A 19079-nucleotide genomic window follows, 5' to 3' on the forward strand; every position below is an offset into this window, starting at 1 on the left:
ATACATATACTTAAGTGGTAGTGTTAGCTGAGAGCGTGGTACTCTGTCTCTTTTCCTTTCTTTTTTTTGCCTTTTTCTCTTTCTTTTTTTTTTTTACTATTTTTTAACATATCCCTTACGAAGTGTAATTCTACTAGAGCAAAGGCTATTACATAATTCCCCCTTCAATGAATATTTAAACTTAAGATCATTCATTAATATAAAACTAATTAATGTCAATGATCCACACGGTCAATGTTATATGCATTTACAATTTAGCAAGTAATCCATGCCATAAAATTGAATGGAAGCATGAAGAAAATGAGCCGAAACATAAAAGAGTTTTGTGAGGAAGAAGAAAGGAAATTTAGAAAAACAATTAACTTCAATGAAATTATTGCTTCAATCTGGTTTAGCTACTAGTACAACTTTTTTATACATACAGAAAGTTAGTTACAAGTCTAACTAACTACTAACAAGTATAACTAGAGATCTATTACAAGACTAACTATCTACTAACAGCCATTACCAATTATCAACTACTTCCTAACCATAATTGACTCTCTAAGCTAATACCATAATGAATGAGTTATATATACAAATGCGTTATTCAAGTATTATCCTATCTCTGTTCATCTATTATTTTTTAATTTGTTGTAATATGTAAGTTCAATATACCCAAAATAACTTTTTGATATCATATAAAAAAATATTCTCTTTTTAACATGATTTATTTTATATTTAAGAATCAATCAAGATTTAATTCTCAATCACTTAATTAAATATTTTTTAAATATTAGTAAAATCAATGATATTAACAATTTAATATTTAATAAGAATATATATATATATATATATATATATATATATATATATATATATTAATGCATCTAATAAGAATTGATTAACCATAATGACTCTATAATGTTGGGTTTATATATTGTCATTTTAAAAAAAATAATCACGTTTGTGAAGAAATTAATTATCACAGTTACTCCTTATAATAATGTAAATAACATGTAATTAATCTCGCGTTCTATTAAATAAATACTAGCTTTTTTTTATTTATGCTGTACTTAATTTTTATGGGGTGCACGGTACATTTATTTAATGGAGCCGTAGTCCGTAGTTAATCGGCTATTTAATCAGTGTGATTCCGTTAATTGTTAGTTATAGTTGTGATGAGTTAAGTTGGTGTTAGTTTAACCGCGTTCTTTCTGCAAGAAACAAAGAGAGTAGTGCAAGGTGGTGAAAGAAAGAAACTACAGAGAAAAAAGAAGAAAGGCGTTCTTTCTGCAAGAAACAAAGAGAGTAGTGCAAGAAGAAGAAGAAGAAGAAGATGGAGAACGAGAAAATTCCATCAGTTTATGAACATGGTAGCTGTAGCAGAAGTGCTGAACCTGAACCTAGACCTAATGATTCCCGTATTCTGGGAAGAAAATACCATTTATACTGGGCGCTGGGTTTCGGAAGTTCCGCCATTGTGAAGCTTGCAAGTGACGTTACCACCGGACACGGCGTGGCCATCAAAATTTTCGACAAGGAATTCATTGACGGAAAGAAAAAATCTGTCAAGAAACGAATGAAAATCGCGGTCACTTCACAATTCTCTCTTCTCTCATTTCATTTTTATACATACAAAACTTTCATCTTCATTTTTAATATATTATTTCGTACATACCTCTCGATCTTGCGGGATGTATTCATGCTTCAAGCTAGTAACGTAAGGTTAATTAATGTATAGGTGAGTGGGAAAAGAAAGTGATATATATGTATTAATATTCATACCTTGGCAGAGAAGAATGATCAAAAGAAAAAGAAATTGCGTAGAAAATATAATTAACGAGTGGAAGATATATATGATAAATTAAGATTAGTTTTCTCTTCCTTTACAAACTACAATTGTAAGCTGTGTATGATCTCTATAGTTATTAGTCTCTATATTAATTGTTGCTTTTGAAATTTGGAAAATAATCAATATAATGAAGATATCAAATGGAAAGTCAATATGACCCATTTATTCACAAAGTTGATAATGAGTATTAACCGTTAAACAATAGTATACTTGTAATTTCTTAGTGATACCAAGAGTGATTAATTAGAATAATCAATAATGTTTAAGAGGCACATTCATTTCTCGTTTACATTAATTAAACTAATCCATGTAAAATACATTTTTATTCAGTCTTTGAAGCATACCATATACTAATATTTTTTGTTGTTCACCGTTATACAGCTTGAACGAGAAATATCAGCAATGACAATGCTTAGATCACACCCTAATGTCGTGCGTATAATTGAGGTTAAAAGGAATATTGATTATATTGCTTCCACGCATAAGTTACCTTTGACCTTTGCATGATTTATTACTAATCTTTAAATTTCCCTTATATATATATATATGCATGCAATATTCCTGCATGTGTAGGTGATGGCTACCACGACAAGGGTGTATATTGTAATGGAACTTGTAGTTGGTGGTGCAACACTGCTTGATAAAATTGTAAGACACTTTTACTTTTACCTTTGTAATATTGGGATCAGAATTAATATTAGTATTGCCTCTTTACAACCCAACATTTTCAAAACTTCTCCTCACCCCTACAGGGACGAACTTCGGGAATGTCAGAAACCCAAGCTAGACAGTATTTTCATCAGCTTATATGTGCTGTGGATTACTGTCACAGTAGAGGTGTTATCCATAGAGACCTGAATGTGAGTGATATATATGAGGTGTATCATTAATTAATATGTTGTTCCTTTCCTTTGTTTCCCATTGGGCAAAAAGAGAGAGCAAGTTAATTAACATTATTAATTTTACTGCCTTTTATTGATTACTGTATATATTACAGCCGTCAAATTTGTTGCTTGCTGCTGATGGAGTGCTTAAAGTGTCAGATTTTGGAATGACTGCACTGCCTCAACAAGCTAGAGTGAGTTATACTATATTGGTGACTAATCTTTCAAAAAATTAAAAGGGCATTTATATATATATGTTCAGCTGGTAATTTATTATCTCTTATTGTTAACAAATTAATATTAGCAAGATGGGCTGCTTCACTCAGCATGTGGTGCGCTTGATTATAAAGCCCCAGAGGTATATATATTACTACCTTTTATTTATTTCTTAAACTTCAATACAAATTCAGTTTCTCTGTAATAAGATTACTGCTTAATTAATTTCTCTTGTGATATATATAGGTGATAAGGAACCGGGGCTATGAGGGTGAAAAGGCTGATATATGGTCATGTGGTGCTATTCTGTTTCATTTAGTTGCTGGTGATGTGCCCTTCACAAATGTATATGACGATCGCAATACTAAAATTAGACAGGTGATTCTTAATAAATGTTTTTGATGCTACTGTTGATTGCCATAACACATATATATGTTCTGGAACATATGATATCTAAGTAATATATTCTATCACGAGCATGTATAGTGCTTTATATATGTACAAGTAAGTACAATCAATAAAAAAACTCAAGATAAAATTGAAACAATTTCAGTAAGAACTCTCCCTATTAAGTTGTAATGGTTCATTTATCTTTCTTTTGTTGCTGACTTGTCATTTTTAACTAATTGAATCCTTCCTCATAATGTTTCTAAATTTACTGTGACTTGTAGATTCTCCAGGCTGACTTCATCTGTCCCTCATTTTTCTCTGCAAGTTTAGTAGCACTGATTAGGAGAATCCTTGATCCCAATCCTACTACAGTAAGTACTTGACATGTTATATTATTGTTTACTAATTTGGTTGAGCCATGTTAGTAATATGGTTTTTGGCAAATATTCTTTCTTTCCCTAATTCATCTCACGAAATTAACATATCTTACTATATCGCCTTTCTTATCGCATGAAACAGCGGATTACAATGAATGAGATCTTTGAGAATGAATGGTTCATGGAGAATTATGAGCCTCCTAGATTTTACAGGCAAAATTTTACTTTTGGTCATGTAAGAACTTTTGCTCTAACTTTTATCCTGATTAAATATTGCTTATCAGAGCTTTGGATATGATTAATGATTCTAACCTTGATGTCAATGTGCCTAATTTGGTGCACAGGATTCACAAAAGCGTGTTGCTAAGGGGCATGGAGCAGGGTCTTCAGCACCACCAGTGCCAGTCATGAATGCGTTTGAGATTTTGAATACATTTCTGGGCTACTACCTTATTATTGGAAAGCTTTTAAACCAGCTGGTATACAGAGAGTCCTTCAATTTAGTTAGAAGTCTTTCAAAAGTCTTGACATAGTTAAATACAGTTTTTAAAATATAAATTTTAAAAAATTTAAGAGTTGACTAAAGATACTAGAGAAAGGAAAGTAAAAATCTCCTTTGATTAATTAATATAAATAACTAAATAAAGAGTAGAAAAATATGAATTTAACACGTGTCACATTAAGAGAATCACATGGAGAGAGTAAGACCAAGTACTTAAATTTGTAATAGCATGATAAATTGATGTTGAATGGATTAAGGATAATGGAAAAAAGTAAATTTAAATATCTTTTAAAGACTTCTTAAATTAAATTGATTAAACCTTATGTAAATAGAACAGGAAAACAGATTATAGACTTTACTGTATTTAGTTTAATCAATCCCTGAAATGGATATAACTGTGTATACTATAATAAAGTTCAAGTCATTCACATGAAAAAGAAAAAACTCTCATTCAAGTTTTCCTTTTGAGTTTTGAGTTTTGACACTATTGTAATAGACTCTGTTTATTTGTGACACTATTGAACATAAATAAATCTTCTCTCAAATTTTATGTGACGGAATTTGTTCAAGACCATTTGCTAAAGATTGGTTGATTTTTGACACCTAGGTACAACATAAAAGGGAAACAAGCTTCATATCCCAAAATCCCGTGGATGAGATAATTGATGGAATTGAGCGTGTTGCTGGGATTATGGGATTTGATGTTAAGAGGATAAACAGTTTTCGGGTAAAAGAATTATGCTTATTCTTGTCTCTAGCACACGCATGCATCCAAATTTCAAAATAATAACATTACTTGCAACATAGCCAGTATTAATTTCTTATATTATGCACATCTTAGATGAGTATTGAAGGAGGGGCAAATGCTAGACGCAAAGGTCATCTTGCTATATTCATTAAGGTACATATGTTTTTCAGTTGAAGATTTAAGTTACTAGTGAGGGATGTTACTACTTTCTAATTAATGATTTTTTAAATTATGTTTTTCAGATTTCCGAGATAGCACAACCCTTTCACATGGTTGAGCTTCGGAAGGCTGAAGGAGATGTTCTGGAATTTCATAACGTGAGCTCTATATAAACCTTAATGGACTAGGATACATTTTTCTTATAACAAACTATTTTCTATTTAAGGCTTTTTTAAATTGTGTTTACAGTTCTGCAAGCATATATATGCTGCGTTGTCAGATTTTATTTGGAAAGGGAGAGCAGAACCTATAGATACAGAAACAGATGGTTAGTTACTTAATTTGGTATATAAGTCATGGTGCTTTAAGTGGTTTAGGTGGTAGTGTATTGTTTTGAACCTTATTTTTTTCAGTTAAATAACTGTTTCTACATTTAAGTATTTTGAGGTTATATAAAATGGTAATTATTTCTTCAAAATAAATTCAAATAAACATGCATTTATACTTTTCTTCTGCTACTCTGGCCTTTGTTGATGCCCTCAGATGAGTAGAATGAAATTGTTTTGGTACTAAAGCTGGCTGCATGAAAACGTTCGATCGGTATTATAAAAAAACTGTATATACTCAAAGTTTAATCATACAAATGAACAAAATACAAAATTACTTTGCAGGATTATAAAGATAGTTTTTAGGTGCTCAAAATGTACTGAATCTGCCTTTATACATGCATGGAGTGTAGAAAGTGGCAGAAGAGCTATGAAATTGTTTTGGTTGGTTAAAAGATGAAGATGGCTTTTTTTGTTTCTTTATTTTCTTAGCTAGTGTCCCTTCTTTTAAGTTCTTTTTAAGGACTTAATTTCCTATACTTGATTTCAAAATTATTATTTTTTCTTTATTTGGAATTCTAATGTGCTGTTTAATTTGTTTCAATTTTAGATGCAGGTGCGAATACAACAACATCAACATTAACTTCAAGAATACAACTTCATACGAGGCGACGTAAGTAATTGTGTGTCACATATATTTGCGCCTAAGGCAGGTTTGCTGAGAGATTTTGTTATGGTTACTTTTTGAACATTCTCTTGACACTATCAGAATTCCTTTGGGATCATTGACTCGATCTGTTATGCTTTATTAAAATTTAGCTTTTAGACACCAACTTTGTATCGATCTTATATTTGTTTAGCTCCCCTTTCATTGAATCGTAATTATAAACAAATGATTTGATGATTGGAAGTAAAATCACCTTGAAAGTACAATCCAACCATGACTAGTAAATTTTACTTATTATAATATCAATATTTTAAATTCTGAAATTATTATTTCAATATAACACATCCGCATGAGACATATCTAGTAAGATAAATTTTTTTATTTAAGGGTGAGATAAGTATATATACCTGACGATACAATCATGTATAAATGATTAAAATATAAGACTACTTAAAAAAAATTATGTGACTTATGAAAAAATTTACATCAATAACATATTTTAATATTAATAATTCATAATAAGATTTAATAGTCAATTTTTCTTTTTAATCATAAAAGAAAACCCTCTCTATTCTTCAGCCAGGGATTCTCAAATACATTTCTTCTTTTTAATTTTTACATAAATATATTAAATGACTTTAATATAGTCAACATTAAAAAGTATACAAGAATCGCATGTCACTTGCCACGGCACCAATATTCCGCGACATCATAATCAACATTATTAAGGGAAAAAAATGGTGAATAAATGGTCAACTAATATAACCACAATACAAATGACTTAATTTTAAAATTTAAGGGACTAAATGTATACAATAAAACAAAAGAAACCAAATTAAAATTACAGGGAGATAAAAATATATAACTAATCTTATTATTTAATTATTACTAGTTGCTCCATTCGTTAATTATTAAACATGAATCACTAACTTATGTGTAAATATTATTATATAAAAATTAAATATTACTCTTATACATAATAAATGTTATCACATTTCAAGTCACTTTTCAACTTATATTTTAATATTTATAACAAAATTAGTTTCTTTAGCAAAATTCTGAGTCCATTTTAATTTTTTTATTATATAACTCTTACAAAAAAAAATATAACTTCTCTGCATTGGTATATCCACCAATAAATATTTTATTTTTATTTATATACTAATTTTTATATATTTATTTTTATTATATACACTTTTTTCTCTTAGATAAAAGTTATTATAAAATGATACTACATTTCTTGACTAATAATACATATAAAATAATATTAATATAATTAATTAAAATTATAAAAAATCAAAATTACAATTTATCCTCTTTTTATTGCACGTTTTTTCTCTTTGAAATACAATTCAGCTCAAGTCTTCGAGACATAGTAGTTGAACATTAAATGTAATACTTATCCCTAATTTGAATTGTAATTCATCACATTATATAGTCTGTACGCAATTAATTAGTCTGATAATTAGTTAATAGTTTTGATAATTAATTAATAGCTAGCTATTTTCTATTTTAAAAAAAAGTGTCGTAATTAATTAATAATTTTGATAATTAGTCTGTACGTAATAACCAATCATAACTAACTAACAACCATAGATATTTTAAGTCTATATATATTCTGCGTGCAGTGCAAACCTCTCCTATTGAATCCACTTTCCTGCGAAAACTATAGCATCCTTAATTTGATTCTTGACTTCCATCAACAAGAAGATTTTGTTGTTTTAATTCTTGACCTTTGCAAGAAAGTTTTCAAAGAATGAGGCTAATTAGGATTGCAATCAAGAAGAAAGAAAATTGAAGAAGACGTGTTGTGTGTGCTCGATCACTTTTCTATTCTCATTTCATTCATCTATATTCTATACTTTTTTTTGTTTATATTATTAATACAAAACTTGGGTGTATAAATGTGATAAATGTGATAAATGTGTGTTGTAATATGTTGATATGGAAGCGGTAGTGAACAGTATTGTTGAGTCGAAAAATTAGATATTAAAAGTTATGATTTTTCTTCTCTTTCTTTACAAGTTACGATTGTAAGCCGTGTGATTTCTAATTTAATCTCCATTCTTGATGATTTTTAAATTTGAGAAAGAAGAAAATAAAGATTACAATGTTATCACTTTTTTGATGGCATGAAACATCGATTACAATTGATGAGATCGTGGAAGGATGAATGGTTCAAGAATGAGCATCAACCTGCTAGATCTTGGTTAAATATTTCTTAGCAGAGCTTTGAGTTCTATCCTTGATGTCAATGTGCTTGATTCAAATAAATTTGTTGGGGAGGGACAAGATGCAGGACCTTTAGCACCTGTAACTTAGCCAGAACCCTTGTCAGTGCCTAATTTGTAGCAGTAATAATCACAACTTGCTATCAATTAAGTTTCTACTTCTGATAATATTTCTTATTCTGCATCTCAGTTGAGGATTGAAGGGGAAAAGGCTAGACGCAAATATCCACTAAGGTACATGTTTTTCAGTTTGAAGATTTAAGTTATTACTTTCTAATGATCTCTGAGGTAGACCCTCCCTTTCACGCGGTTGAGATTCGAAAGGCCGGTGGCGATAATGAGAAATTTGACAAGGTAAGTTCTATAAACCTTAATGAACAAAGATATGTTTTGATGCTGAATCCTTTTCTCCCCTTGTGTTTTTCTTGTAATAAATGATTTTCCTTGTAGCGTTCCAAAATTTAGAGGATGAATATTAAATAATATGTTGTCCTGAATCTTACTTTTTTCTGTGCAATGGTTTTTATCTTTTTGGTAAGTATTATGTGCTCTTAATTTAAACTTCTAATGTGCTCTAGCTCCTAGGGACTAGGGTCAGCTAGGTTTTAACTTCAGTCTGAATGTGTGATCATTGAAAGAAAAAAACAAAACCTCTAATATGTTGTATGCTGTATGTGTGATGGGAAGTATATCTTAAAATGAATTTTATGGGGAAAATAGCATTCCAAATTTTGGAGGATGAATATTAAATAACTTTTTTATAGGAACCAAAAACAGAAATTTACTCATTTTATAAAGAGATAAAAAAATTAAAAATCAAAACTCACTCATTTTATAGACTATATTTTCTTAAAATTTATTTTCTTGTAATAAAATTAATTTTTTATTATTAATAAATAATTCATTTTATATTATACTTAAAATATGTAATTTCAACACTATTTAACAATGATAATATTTTTATTTATTTATATTTTTAAATTTTAAAATACAATTGTATTTAATATTTTTATTTAATAAGGAGTAAAAAAGTTAATAAAAAATTGTTAGAGAAAGATTTAACATTATTACATTGGTTTGATAAAAATAATGCAGGCGCAGGCATTGGCATCGTAAAATAATATTCGTATTCGCAGTGGAGTCCACGCGCTCTGACACTTGCTTATATGCGCGAAGCTGGCATTCCCATTTCCCAGTCACTCCTCATTTTCACTTTCATTTGCTTCGGAATTCGAGAATGAGAGAAGAGGTTATCAGCTCCGGAGGCACCGTTGATCCAACACCTGCTGCCAGGTACTAACTACTGCTTTCTTCTCTCTCTCTCTCTTCCTCGCAAGCGTTGAATTCAATTCTTCCCAAATTAGGGTTTCGCCGTGTACTTGCGATTTCAACTTCAATTGATCAGTAAAACGCAATACTATTTGCTGTTGTTGCTCCTGCACCTCGAGATTTGGATCTAATTAACAAAAAAAATGCGGTGTCGTGCTTGATAGATGTCACACTAATATCTCTCCCTATACAATTATTTCACATCCTGTCCTTTTTTTTTTGTGGTCACTCTTCCATCTTAATATACTCATTTATGCTGTTCCTACGTTTTTCTCTTGTCCATCTAAAGCCTAGCATTCACTACCACAGTATGTAGCTGGTTGTATAGCAGTATGATAAATTGTGATATTTTTATAAGACACTCAATTGTTTTGTCTATTTATTATGTTGTTTATTAGACCCTTTCAATTGACAAATTATTCATAATTTTATCAGTTCTGCTGGGGCATCATCCCCAGCTGTTCCAATGAATGTTGGCAGCATAGATGGGTCAAGTCATGGACAAGTCTCTAAAGCGGCTTCTCTCTCATGTGTTGGTTCACAACCACCATGGACTTCATTGAGCACAAGTGCTGGTGGTTCTGCTTTTGGTTCTTCAAGATCTTCATGTAGACCTTGGGAAAGAGGAGATTTATTAAGACGTTTGGCTACATTTATTCCTTCAAATTGGCTTGGGAAGCCTCAGGTTTGAACTGACCATGGTTTTCCCTAATTATATTACAGCCACATGTGTATATTTACATTTTCGTCCATCTTTTCCTTGTGGGTAGTATGTTACTGATTCACTTATGCTTCAATATCTTAATAATGATATCCTGTAGGCCTAGATGACAAAGAGTTGCATCTTGTATGTCTGAAGTCAAGAATGCATATGCTTGTTTTAAACTTGTAATGATTACCCTTATAGATTATGATAGGAACTTCCATTGTTATACAATGTAAACAAAATCGGTATCATGTATCACTTTTTGACCATAAATTTAAACCTTGGTTCTACTTAGTACTTACAGCCTGTTATCTAATAATGGCAGCTGAACTTTGGAGGCATTGTGCAGTTATTTATATTTTTGGTACATTTGGGTGGTTAGTAACACTCAAAGCTTTGACACTAAGTGTGGATCCAGCTGAATGTGTTCAGTGATGTGAATTTTCTACTTATTTCTCTACTGAATTCATTTAAATCTGGGATCTGTTACATTTGCATGAAGTAGTTGTCCAAGGATATGTTGATCTGTTAGGGCATAAGCTTTAGCTATTGAGTATGTATAGTTAATATGTTACACTTGCCACCCCAAATCTTCTAAGTAGATATGATGCAGTCTCCAGGGATCACATGTCCTCTTTAATTTCTTCCAGATCATCAGTTCATTGGCTTGTGCTCAGAAAGGCTGGATGAATAATGGTGTAGACAAAATTGCTTGCGAGTCATGTGGTTCTTGCCTGAGTTTTACAGCATTGCCATCTTGGACATTAGCTGAAGGTTGGTGATTGCAAATTTGTAATCTAAGTACTTTTGGCTACTTTATGTTTTCTCTAAAATGTGGCATGTTAATAACTGGAGGTAGAAATTATAAGAACAGGCAATGCTTTCATGCGGATCATGGATGTTAAAAGTTGTGCTTTATTGAGGTACCTTATATACAGAGCAGATGTAGAAGAGGGATTTTTTTGAGAAAATTATAGGATGAAAATCACAATTGTAGCTTTACTTTAATAGAACTACTGTCAATTGTTAACATTTAAATCCCCAAACATAAATATAGTCCTTCCTCACTTAGTGTATAGAAAACAATGATGCTGCCAAGGTGAAGTTTAATATGTTTAAAAATGTGTAGCTAAATGTTGTATAATTTGTTGTCTATGAAATGAGATTTAATACATATTAGTTTGACAATTCGTCTGAAATATTTTATGGGGAAAATATTATATTTTTTATTTCTCTAGGGTGTCCAGCTCATGTTTGTTACTGGGCCATGGAGGGTATGTGTGTTATTTTTTATATGTAAGACTAGTTTGCATGTAAGTATAATAATAATGGATGCAATTTTTACTTGTACCACTTAGTTTCAAGGTTCCTATAGGGTATTGTATAGCAAGAGCTTACAAAAAATAAAAATAAAGGGACAGTATGTAAGTTGTGCATACAAGATAAGTTATTACTCTTGATATCTAAGCAACTCTTATTCTGTTCAAATCATTTGAGATCTTTTTATATATATTTTTTCTTCAAAGAGTTAGAAAAATATAATCTTATTTTGATCTTGCTTTCAAGCAAACTGTATCCAGTAACTAGGCTAAAGGAGTTCTCTGTTGTTGCTGATTATATTCATCTGTTGTTTTTAACTTGTTTTCTTATTGTCATGTCCAAAGCTCAAAATGCCAACGAATCCTTTGCCAGGCAGCTGGATTCGGGTCATAAAGTTAATTGCCTTTGGAAAGGAAACAGCTGTCCTGAAAGCTTAGTGCAGTTCCCTCCAACTCCTCCATCTGCATTAATTGGGGGCTACAAGGATAGATGTGATGGACTCGTACAATTTCACAGCCTTCCTGTGGTAGCCATCTCTGCAATTGAGTTGATGTCTGTTTCTCGTGGCCCGCAAATTGAACGCTTTCTATCACAGTCTCAGAATTTTATGTCAGGAGAAGTAGATATCAAACCAGACATTGTATCTGACCTTGAAAATGCTCAAGATGAGGCATACTGTTTATACTCTCGCGTAAGTGTTTTTTTTTTTTTTTTACTTTTTAATGTCTTGCTAATACTTTTGTTGCTACTCTGTTACATGCTTATTTTCTATTAATGTATCTTCCTTTTGGCAGGCACAGAAGCTTATAAGCCTTTGTGGGTGGGAATCAAGCTGGCGTTTAAATGTTCAAGATTGTGAAGAACACTCTGCCCAATCTGAAAGAAATGGATATTCTTTTGGCCCAAGCAAGACTCAACTTCATCTTACTCAAGATCCCGGGTCAAAGGCAGTTTCTGCTTCTACTAAATTGGATGCCAGAAAGGCCAAGGCGCCTCTTAAGGAGCCTAGACTTGACTCTAGGTCACCTTTGCTTGATTGTAGCTTATGTGGCGCTACAGTTAGAATTTCAGATTTTCTGACAGTTCCTCGTCCTGCTCGTTTTGCATCTAACAGTATAGATATTCCTGATACTAGTAAAAAAATAGGATTGACTCGTGGAGCGAGTGCTGCTAGTGGAATCAGTGGTTGGATTGCAGCTGATGATACAGAGAAAGATCAGACTGAAGACCGTGACGAAGTTGCAACAACGAATGAGGGGAAATTGTTGGCGAACACAGATTTAGATTTAAATCTTTCCATGGCAGGGGGTTTTCCTTTTACTCCTTTGGGCAGGACAGCAACATCTGAATATACTCATGAGGATATGGGAAGGGATTTAATGATTGGCCAGCCTTCAGGGAGCGAGATTGGTGATCGTGCAGCTTCATATGAATCACGTGGGCCAAGCTCTCGTAAGAGAAATCTTGAAAAAGGTGGAAGCTCAGATAACCGGCCTGTTCTTAGGCTGCAGCAGCAGGCTGATAGTGTTGAAGGAACTGTCATTGATCGTGATGGTGATGAAGTTACAGATGGTGGACAATATTCAGCTGGTCCTTCAAAACGTGCACGTGACTCTGATATTTTCGACACATATTGTTCACCTCAACAAAGAGACTCATCTGGTGCCGGTCCGAGTCATTCAATGGGTTTAGAGGCTTACATTACTGGAAATCGAGTTTCTTCATACCGTCAAGGTAGTGACCTCCCAATGGGTATCCAATCAGCTAGAGACTCAACCCGTGCATCATCTGTCATTGCAATGGACACAATATGTCATAGTGTGAATGGTGATTCTATGGAAAGTGTTGAAAACTACCCTGGAGACCTTGATGATGTTCATTTCCCCTCCTCTAGCATGTATGGCAATGTGGACATGAATGAAACATCTGAACTGAATAACAGCAATCAAGCTCAGCAAAGCACTTGCTTACAAACAGCTACTGAAGTTGCCCGTGGTGATGTGGGTGTCAGTAGTACAAACTATGGGGAAGAACTTTTCAATGCAGAAACTGTGACTGCTCAGGCTCGTGATGGAATCAGTTTGGGCATCAGTGGAGGGAGTGTTGGAATGTGTGCTAGTCATGAAGCTGAAATCCACGGGGCTGATATATATGTGCACAGAGCTGATAGTGTTGTTGGTGAAATGGAACAGAGAGTAGAAGATGCTGAAAACCAGGGACAGACAGGTGAGTCTGTTCCAGATCCAGGTCTGATGGATGAGATTATCCCTGATATGAACAGGGAAGATCCTATTGGTGATAGCCAGGAGATGATGTCTCACTCTGCAGGAAGAACAGACAGTGGGTCAAAAATTGGCTGCTCTACAGAATCTGTTGAAAGTGGTGAAAAGATTAGTCAAAACTGCAATCTTCTACCTGCTAATAGTAGTCACCCTTCTCGTTCTTGTAATGCTAATATTTACTCTGGTTGTGAAAATACTAAGGAAGAGATCATGAAGCGTGATAAATCATCATTTGCCAACAATAGTGCTCTCCCTGAATCAGATTTTGCCATTGCAAATGGGATAGGTATTACCTCTGTACTTTTAATGGTCTTGAATTTTTTTTTCTTGTTACCCTTTAGTGGTTTGGTCATGTGAGTGAAAATCAATGGAAATCCCAATAAAAAGAGTGGATTATGGAGGCAGTCCAATAATTAGAAGTGAGAAAGACTAAGAAAAAACTCTGGGTGAGACAAATAAAAAGACTTGGATCTAAATAAATTTTGAAGACTTGGTTCATGACAGAATATATTTGTGTTGCATGATCCATGTAGTGAGCTTCACCTAGTGGGCAAAGTTTTTTTTGTTGTTGTTATTGTTGAAATGTTACCATGAAACTTAGGGTCTGTTTATTTGAGAAAACATTTTCTGTTTTCAGAAATAATTAGTGAAATGCCACTTTATTTTTTTATTTCCTATTCCCAAATATTTGTATAGGAGATGGTGAACACAATTGTTTTGGTCTCCACCATTTCCTTTACAAATCTTTGAAAAAGTGAAAACCAGGTTGCTTTTAAAAATTTCACCATTGTCATTGAGAACCAAATATATAAGATAAAAGGAGGGAAGTTTTAGATAGCTGAGTTGTTGAGAAACAAATTTTTTGGCTAGTTGCCAAAATAGTATGTGAAATGCACCTCCAAAAGAGAGGAGCGGGAATGGGAATGTCAAGTGTCTAAGCGAGAGAGAGTAGATAGAGCAAGAGTATCACTCTCCAATTATCTATTCTAATTTATAGTATAGGAGTATATATATACTGTTGTTGCTACTTTTCATCTAGCATCAAACTGAAAATGGATATTCTATTTCTTCAATGGTCCTATACTCCTGTTGCACTTCATTCATTAGTTGTACATATTTTTGGAGCATAGCTACTGACATTGAGCAATTCTTTAGGCCCTCCAAAAGGAGAGAGTAATTATGAAGCTGCAGAGTTTGATCCTATTGTGCATCACAATCAATGTTGCCCTTGGGTTAATGGCAATGTTGCTGCTGCTGGCTGTGCTAGTTCTGTTCCAAGCACAAGTAGTGATGCAATTGCCCTTTGTGGTTGGCAGCTGACGTTAGATGCTTTGGATGCTTTGTCGCTGGGGCACAATGCAATTCCAACAGTACCATCTGAATCTGCTGCATCCCTGTACAAGGTTTGTCTGTCTCACTCGACATTTGTTTTTTCCATTTTTGCCTTATTGTAAATTTTGTTTAGATAGATGCATGACATGAGCAGATTGCCATGAATTTATTTCATTTTATTCTTTTGGAAGTTTGAGTTTCTTCTACAAACTGCTTTTTATTGATACAATGTGACTAGACTAGGCCAATACATTTCTCTTGCCCATGTTGTGGATGCCCACTTTGTTTGATGGATGTGAAGATTTTTTTAGGTTCCTTTAGGTGACAAACTGAGATTTTCTTTACCAACTTCCATGTGTATCAGTGTATGTAAATGTATAACTGTGAAAACAATTTTGTATATTGATTGTAAGGGCTGTTAGCTTTTGCTAACAGCACCCATCTAGTGTCAGTCAGTAATTCAGGGAGTGTAAGGACCTTTCTAACTGCATCTCAATAGGATCAGTTAGTTAGAATTCGGTTAGGATTAGTTAGAATCAGTTATGGTTAGTACAGCTGTGTAGAGGTCTATAAATACTTCAATTGTAAGTAACTCTAACTAACTTTTTCAAATCAATAATATCAGCTTTCTTCTTCTTTTTCTTCTCTATTCTCTCTCAGTTTATCAAAAATGGTATCTAGAGTCATTTTTTCGTTATCGCTGTATTTTCGCAAGGTCCTGTTCAGTACTTTCATGGCTTCCGCTCCTTCAAATCTGATTTCTCAGTCGTTTCCTAACTCTATTGCAGAAAACCTTGATGATTTGAATTATCTTCACTGGCGACAACATGTCGAACCAGTGATCAAATTGCACAAGTTGCAGCGATTTGTTGTTAATCTAGTTGTTCCACCTCGTTATTTCACCGAGGACGATCGCATTGCTGATCGCGTCAACCCAGAGTACGAAACCTGGGAAGTTCAAGACCAAACGCTTCTTGTTTGGCTGCAGTCTACGCTTTCGAAGTCCGTGTTGTCAAGAGTCCTAGGTTCCAATCATTCGTATCAGGTTTGGGAGGTAATGATACTAAGTCCCAAGTATGATTTTTCAGCAAGGCTCTTGCTGCATAGTAGTGAGCCAATCTTTGTTTGCCAGAGCTTGTTTCACAGTTTTAGGCTCAGAATGATTGAGAAAAAGTGAAGGGTGTAGTCTAGGATTGTGAATACCAGATTTAGACCTTGTTTGCATAGGGTGAGTGATAGATGCAGAAGAAGTATATGGACAATGTACAGAAACAGTGGTGCAAAGGATTCTAAGATATCTCATAGGTACTCTGTTTCATGGTCTTCTTCTGCAGCCTGCTTTTGTTAAAATCCCATTCGAGCACTCTATGATGCCTGATTGAGCATCTGATGTGGATGACAGGCGCTCTACCTCAGGGACTGCCGGACTGCTATTTTTCTTGGCTCAAACTTAGTCTCTTGGTAGTCTCGCAAACAAAAGGTTACTGTCAGATCTAGTACCGAAGCTGAATATCACAGCATAACTCAGACTTCTACTGAATTGACTTGGATTCATACTTTGCTGACAGAGTTACAAGTTTCTTTCACTACTCCTGCAATATTCTGTGATATTCAGAGTGTTGTTTCTATTCCTCACAATCCAGTTTTTCACAGTCGAACAAAACATATGGAGATTGATATGTTTTTTGTGAGGGAAAAGATTTTGGTCAAGCAGCTCTCAATTGTTCATATTCCAGCTCTGGATCAGTGTACCTGATGTTCTAACTAAACCTCTGTCTGCATCAAGATTTGAAGCTCTTAGAGGCAAACTCAATGTGAAGAGTGTAATGAAAACTCTCCCCCTTAAGTTTGAGTTATCAGTGTATGTAAATGTATAACTGTGAAAACAGTTTTGTATATTGATTGTAAGGACAAGCTAACAGCACCCATCCAGTGATAAATAACTACAGTAAGGGCTGTTAGCTTTTGCTAACAGCACCCATCTAGTGTTAGTCAGTAATTCAGGGAGTGCAAGGACCTTTCTAATTGCATCTCAATAGGATCAGTTATTTAGAATTTAGGTAGGATTATTAGTTAGAATTAGTTATGGTTAGTTAAGCTGTATAGAGGTCTATAAATACCTCAATTGTAACTAACCCTAACTAACTTTTTCAGATCAATAATAATATCAGCTTTCTTCTTCTTTTTCTTCTCTGTTCTCTCTCAGTTTATCGAAAAATGTGTATGTATTTTTTATTCTTATGATATGCATTAAGATCCTGTTTGGACAAGCTTTTCCGTAAGCACTTATAAAAGAAGAAAAAATGAAATAAGTTTCGCCTATAATTTAAAATTAGTTTAGGTATAAGTTAAAATCAGTCTTTTGGAGAAGGTAAAATGGAAGACATCCCAACCAAAAGTGGAGAGGACCTGAGGAAGACAGAAAACTTTTGGAGAAAACAATACACAATATCTTGCTTTAAAAGAATTTATTGATGATTTGATAGAGCCTTATGGCATAATTGATCCTTGTAGACACGGACACCTGTGTTTGTAATAAATTCTTCATATGTTGTTTGTTTCTGTAATTAAATTAATCCATAAATGTTTGTACCCTACATCGAATAATTTGTGTACATTTTCTCTGGCTTGAATCTGTTGCAGCAGAATGACCAGCAAGCACCTGGTCAAAAACTCTTTCGCAACCACTCTATGAGCTGAAGCCATGATCAACTCTAAGATTTTGTTTGAGTATTGGGTAGTTTCCATTTCCTTGTAAGTGGCTAAAGTTATATCTTAAACAAGTGAGTGTTGTTACTTTACATTATAGATTTGGCTAAGCATGTGAAATGAGAAAAGTAAGGATGTATCCACTCAGAAATTTAAATTAAAGTTTCTCATAAACTTTACTCACCTTAAATCGAAGGTGGAAGAACCCTTCTTTACTTTTTTCTACTCAAACTTGTGCATTGCCCTGCTTTCTCTAACTCTTTTGTTGTCCTAACTTATGTAGGATTGTAGAGGCGTATTGGACCAAGCTATACGTGGTATTCTTGCATTTTTCAGTTTCCCTTGCTAAAACTCAGTGAGATTTTAGCAGAAATGTTACTTTTCTCCCGGCTTTTGCACATGCTAATGCCACAAGGGAAACCGGTTGTTCAGCAGAGCGGGGGATCTTGCATTATTCTGTGTTGCCAATCAATAATAGTTTTTATCAAACTATTTATTTACTTCAAAAACTTGTCTGTAATTTGAGCATTAAATTGAAAGTTGTAAATACTGGAAATTCCTTTTATGGCAGAATTGTGTCTAGGTTTTGTAACGTGTTAATTAGAATTTTCTTTAAAAAAATTTCGTTCTGTTTAAATTTCTAGTGGTGTACATTTTTACTACTGAATAAATGTGAATTTCGTCATTTCATTACTGAGGTGATCATATATGTCAAATTCAAAACAAACATGAACATGTCATCCCGCAATGGCATGACATATCACTCCTATTTTCCGTCTACAACGCCAGTTGCACGAGCCGTTCGTTGCTTTTACACTCTTTTCTGACTTTTCTCTCGGCTTCTCTTCCCATTATCCATCCTTCACTTTTAATTGCACCCCTGGGGATGCCAACTGATAAGCCCAAAAGCCTGATTGAAAGCCACAGCACTTATGCCGAAACTCTTGCAGGACTCTTTTCTCCATTTAAACTAGATATAGTTATAGTTGAAAGTTTTTTTTTTTTTTTTTTTAATATGTGAGAATTAAAGACAATGTTGGGGATTTATAATACCAACTGAATTAACC

At 33.4% G+C, this 19079-nt stretch overlaps 2 protein-coding genes across 6 annotated transcripts; both read left to right on the plus strand.

Moving 5' to 3' along the window:
* Positions 1-1318: 1318 nt before the first annotated feature.
* Positions 1319-8799, plus strand: LOC102667541 (CBL-interacting protein kinase 23). Its single transcript, XM_041018432.1, has 16 exons — positions 1319-1573; positions 2216-2281; positions 2408-2482; positions 2587-2694; positions 2832-2912; positions 3023-3076; positions 3181-3312; positions 3606-3695; positions 3844-3936; positions 4046-4180; positions 4811-4930; positions 5045-5104; positions 5194-5268; positions 5360-5438; positions 8627-8688; positions 8785-8799. The coding sequence occupies exons 1-16, from the start codon at positions 1319-1321 to the stop codon at positions 8797-8799; spliced, it is 1500 nt and encodes a 499-aa protein (XP_040874366.1).
* Positions 8800-9472: 673 nt separating this feature from the next.
* On the plus strand, positions 9473-18582 carry LOC100803736 (uncharacterized). Of its 5 annotated transcripts, none has more exons than XM_041018032.1 (8): positions 9473-9627; positions 10099-10348; positions 11020-11143; positions 12034-12380; positions 12484-14257; positions 15127-15374; positions 17947-18086; positions 18296-18582. In XM_041018032.1, exons 1-7 carry the CDS (start codon positions 9572-9574, stop codon positions 18001-18003), a joined length of 2856 nt encoding a protein of 951 aa, XP_040873966.1. In that variant the 5' UTR covers positions 9473-9571; the 3' UTR covers positions 18004-18086; positions 18296-18582. The 5 variants fall into 5 exon arrangements, with proteins under 5 accessions (XP_040873966.1, XP_040873965.1, XP_040873967.1 ...); XM_041018031.1 differs by having other exon boundaries at positions 17947-18057; XM_041018033.1 differs by having other exon boundaries at positions 17950-18057.
* Positions 18583-19079: the final 497 nt, after the last annotated feature.

The sequence above is a fragment of the Glycine max genome, chromosome 8 (assembly GCF_000004515.6).
Source record: "Glycine max cultivar Williams 82 chromosome 8, Glycine_max_v4.0, whole genome shotgun sequence".
Taxonomy (NCBI): Eukaryota; Viridiplantae; Streptophyta; class Magnoliopsida; order Fabales; family Fabaceae; genus Glycine; species Glycine max.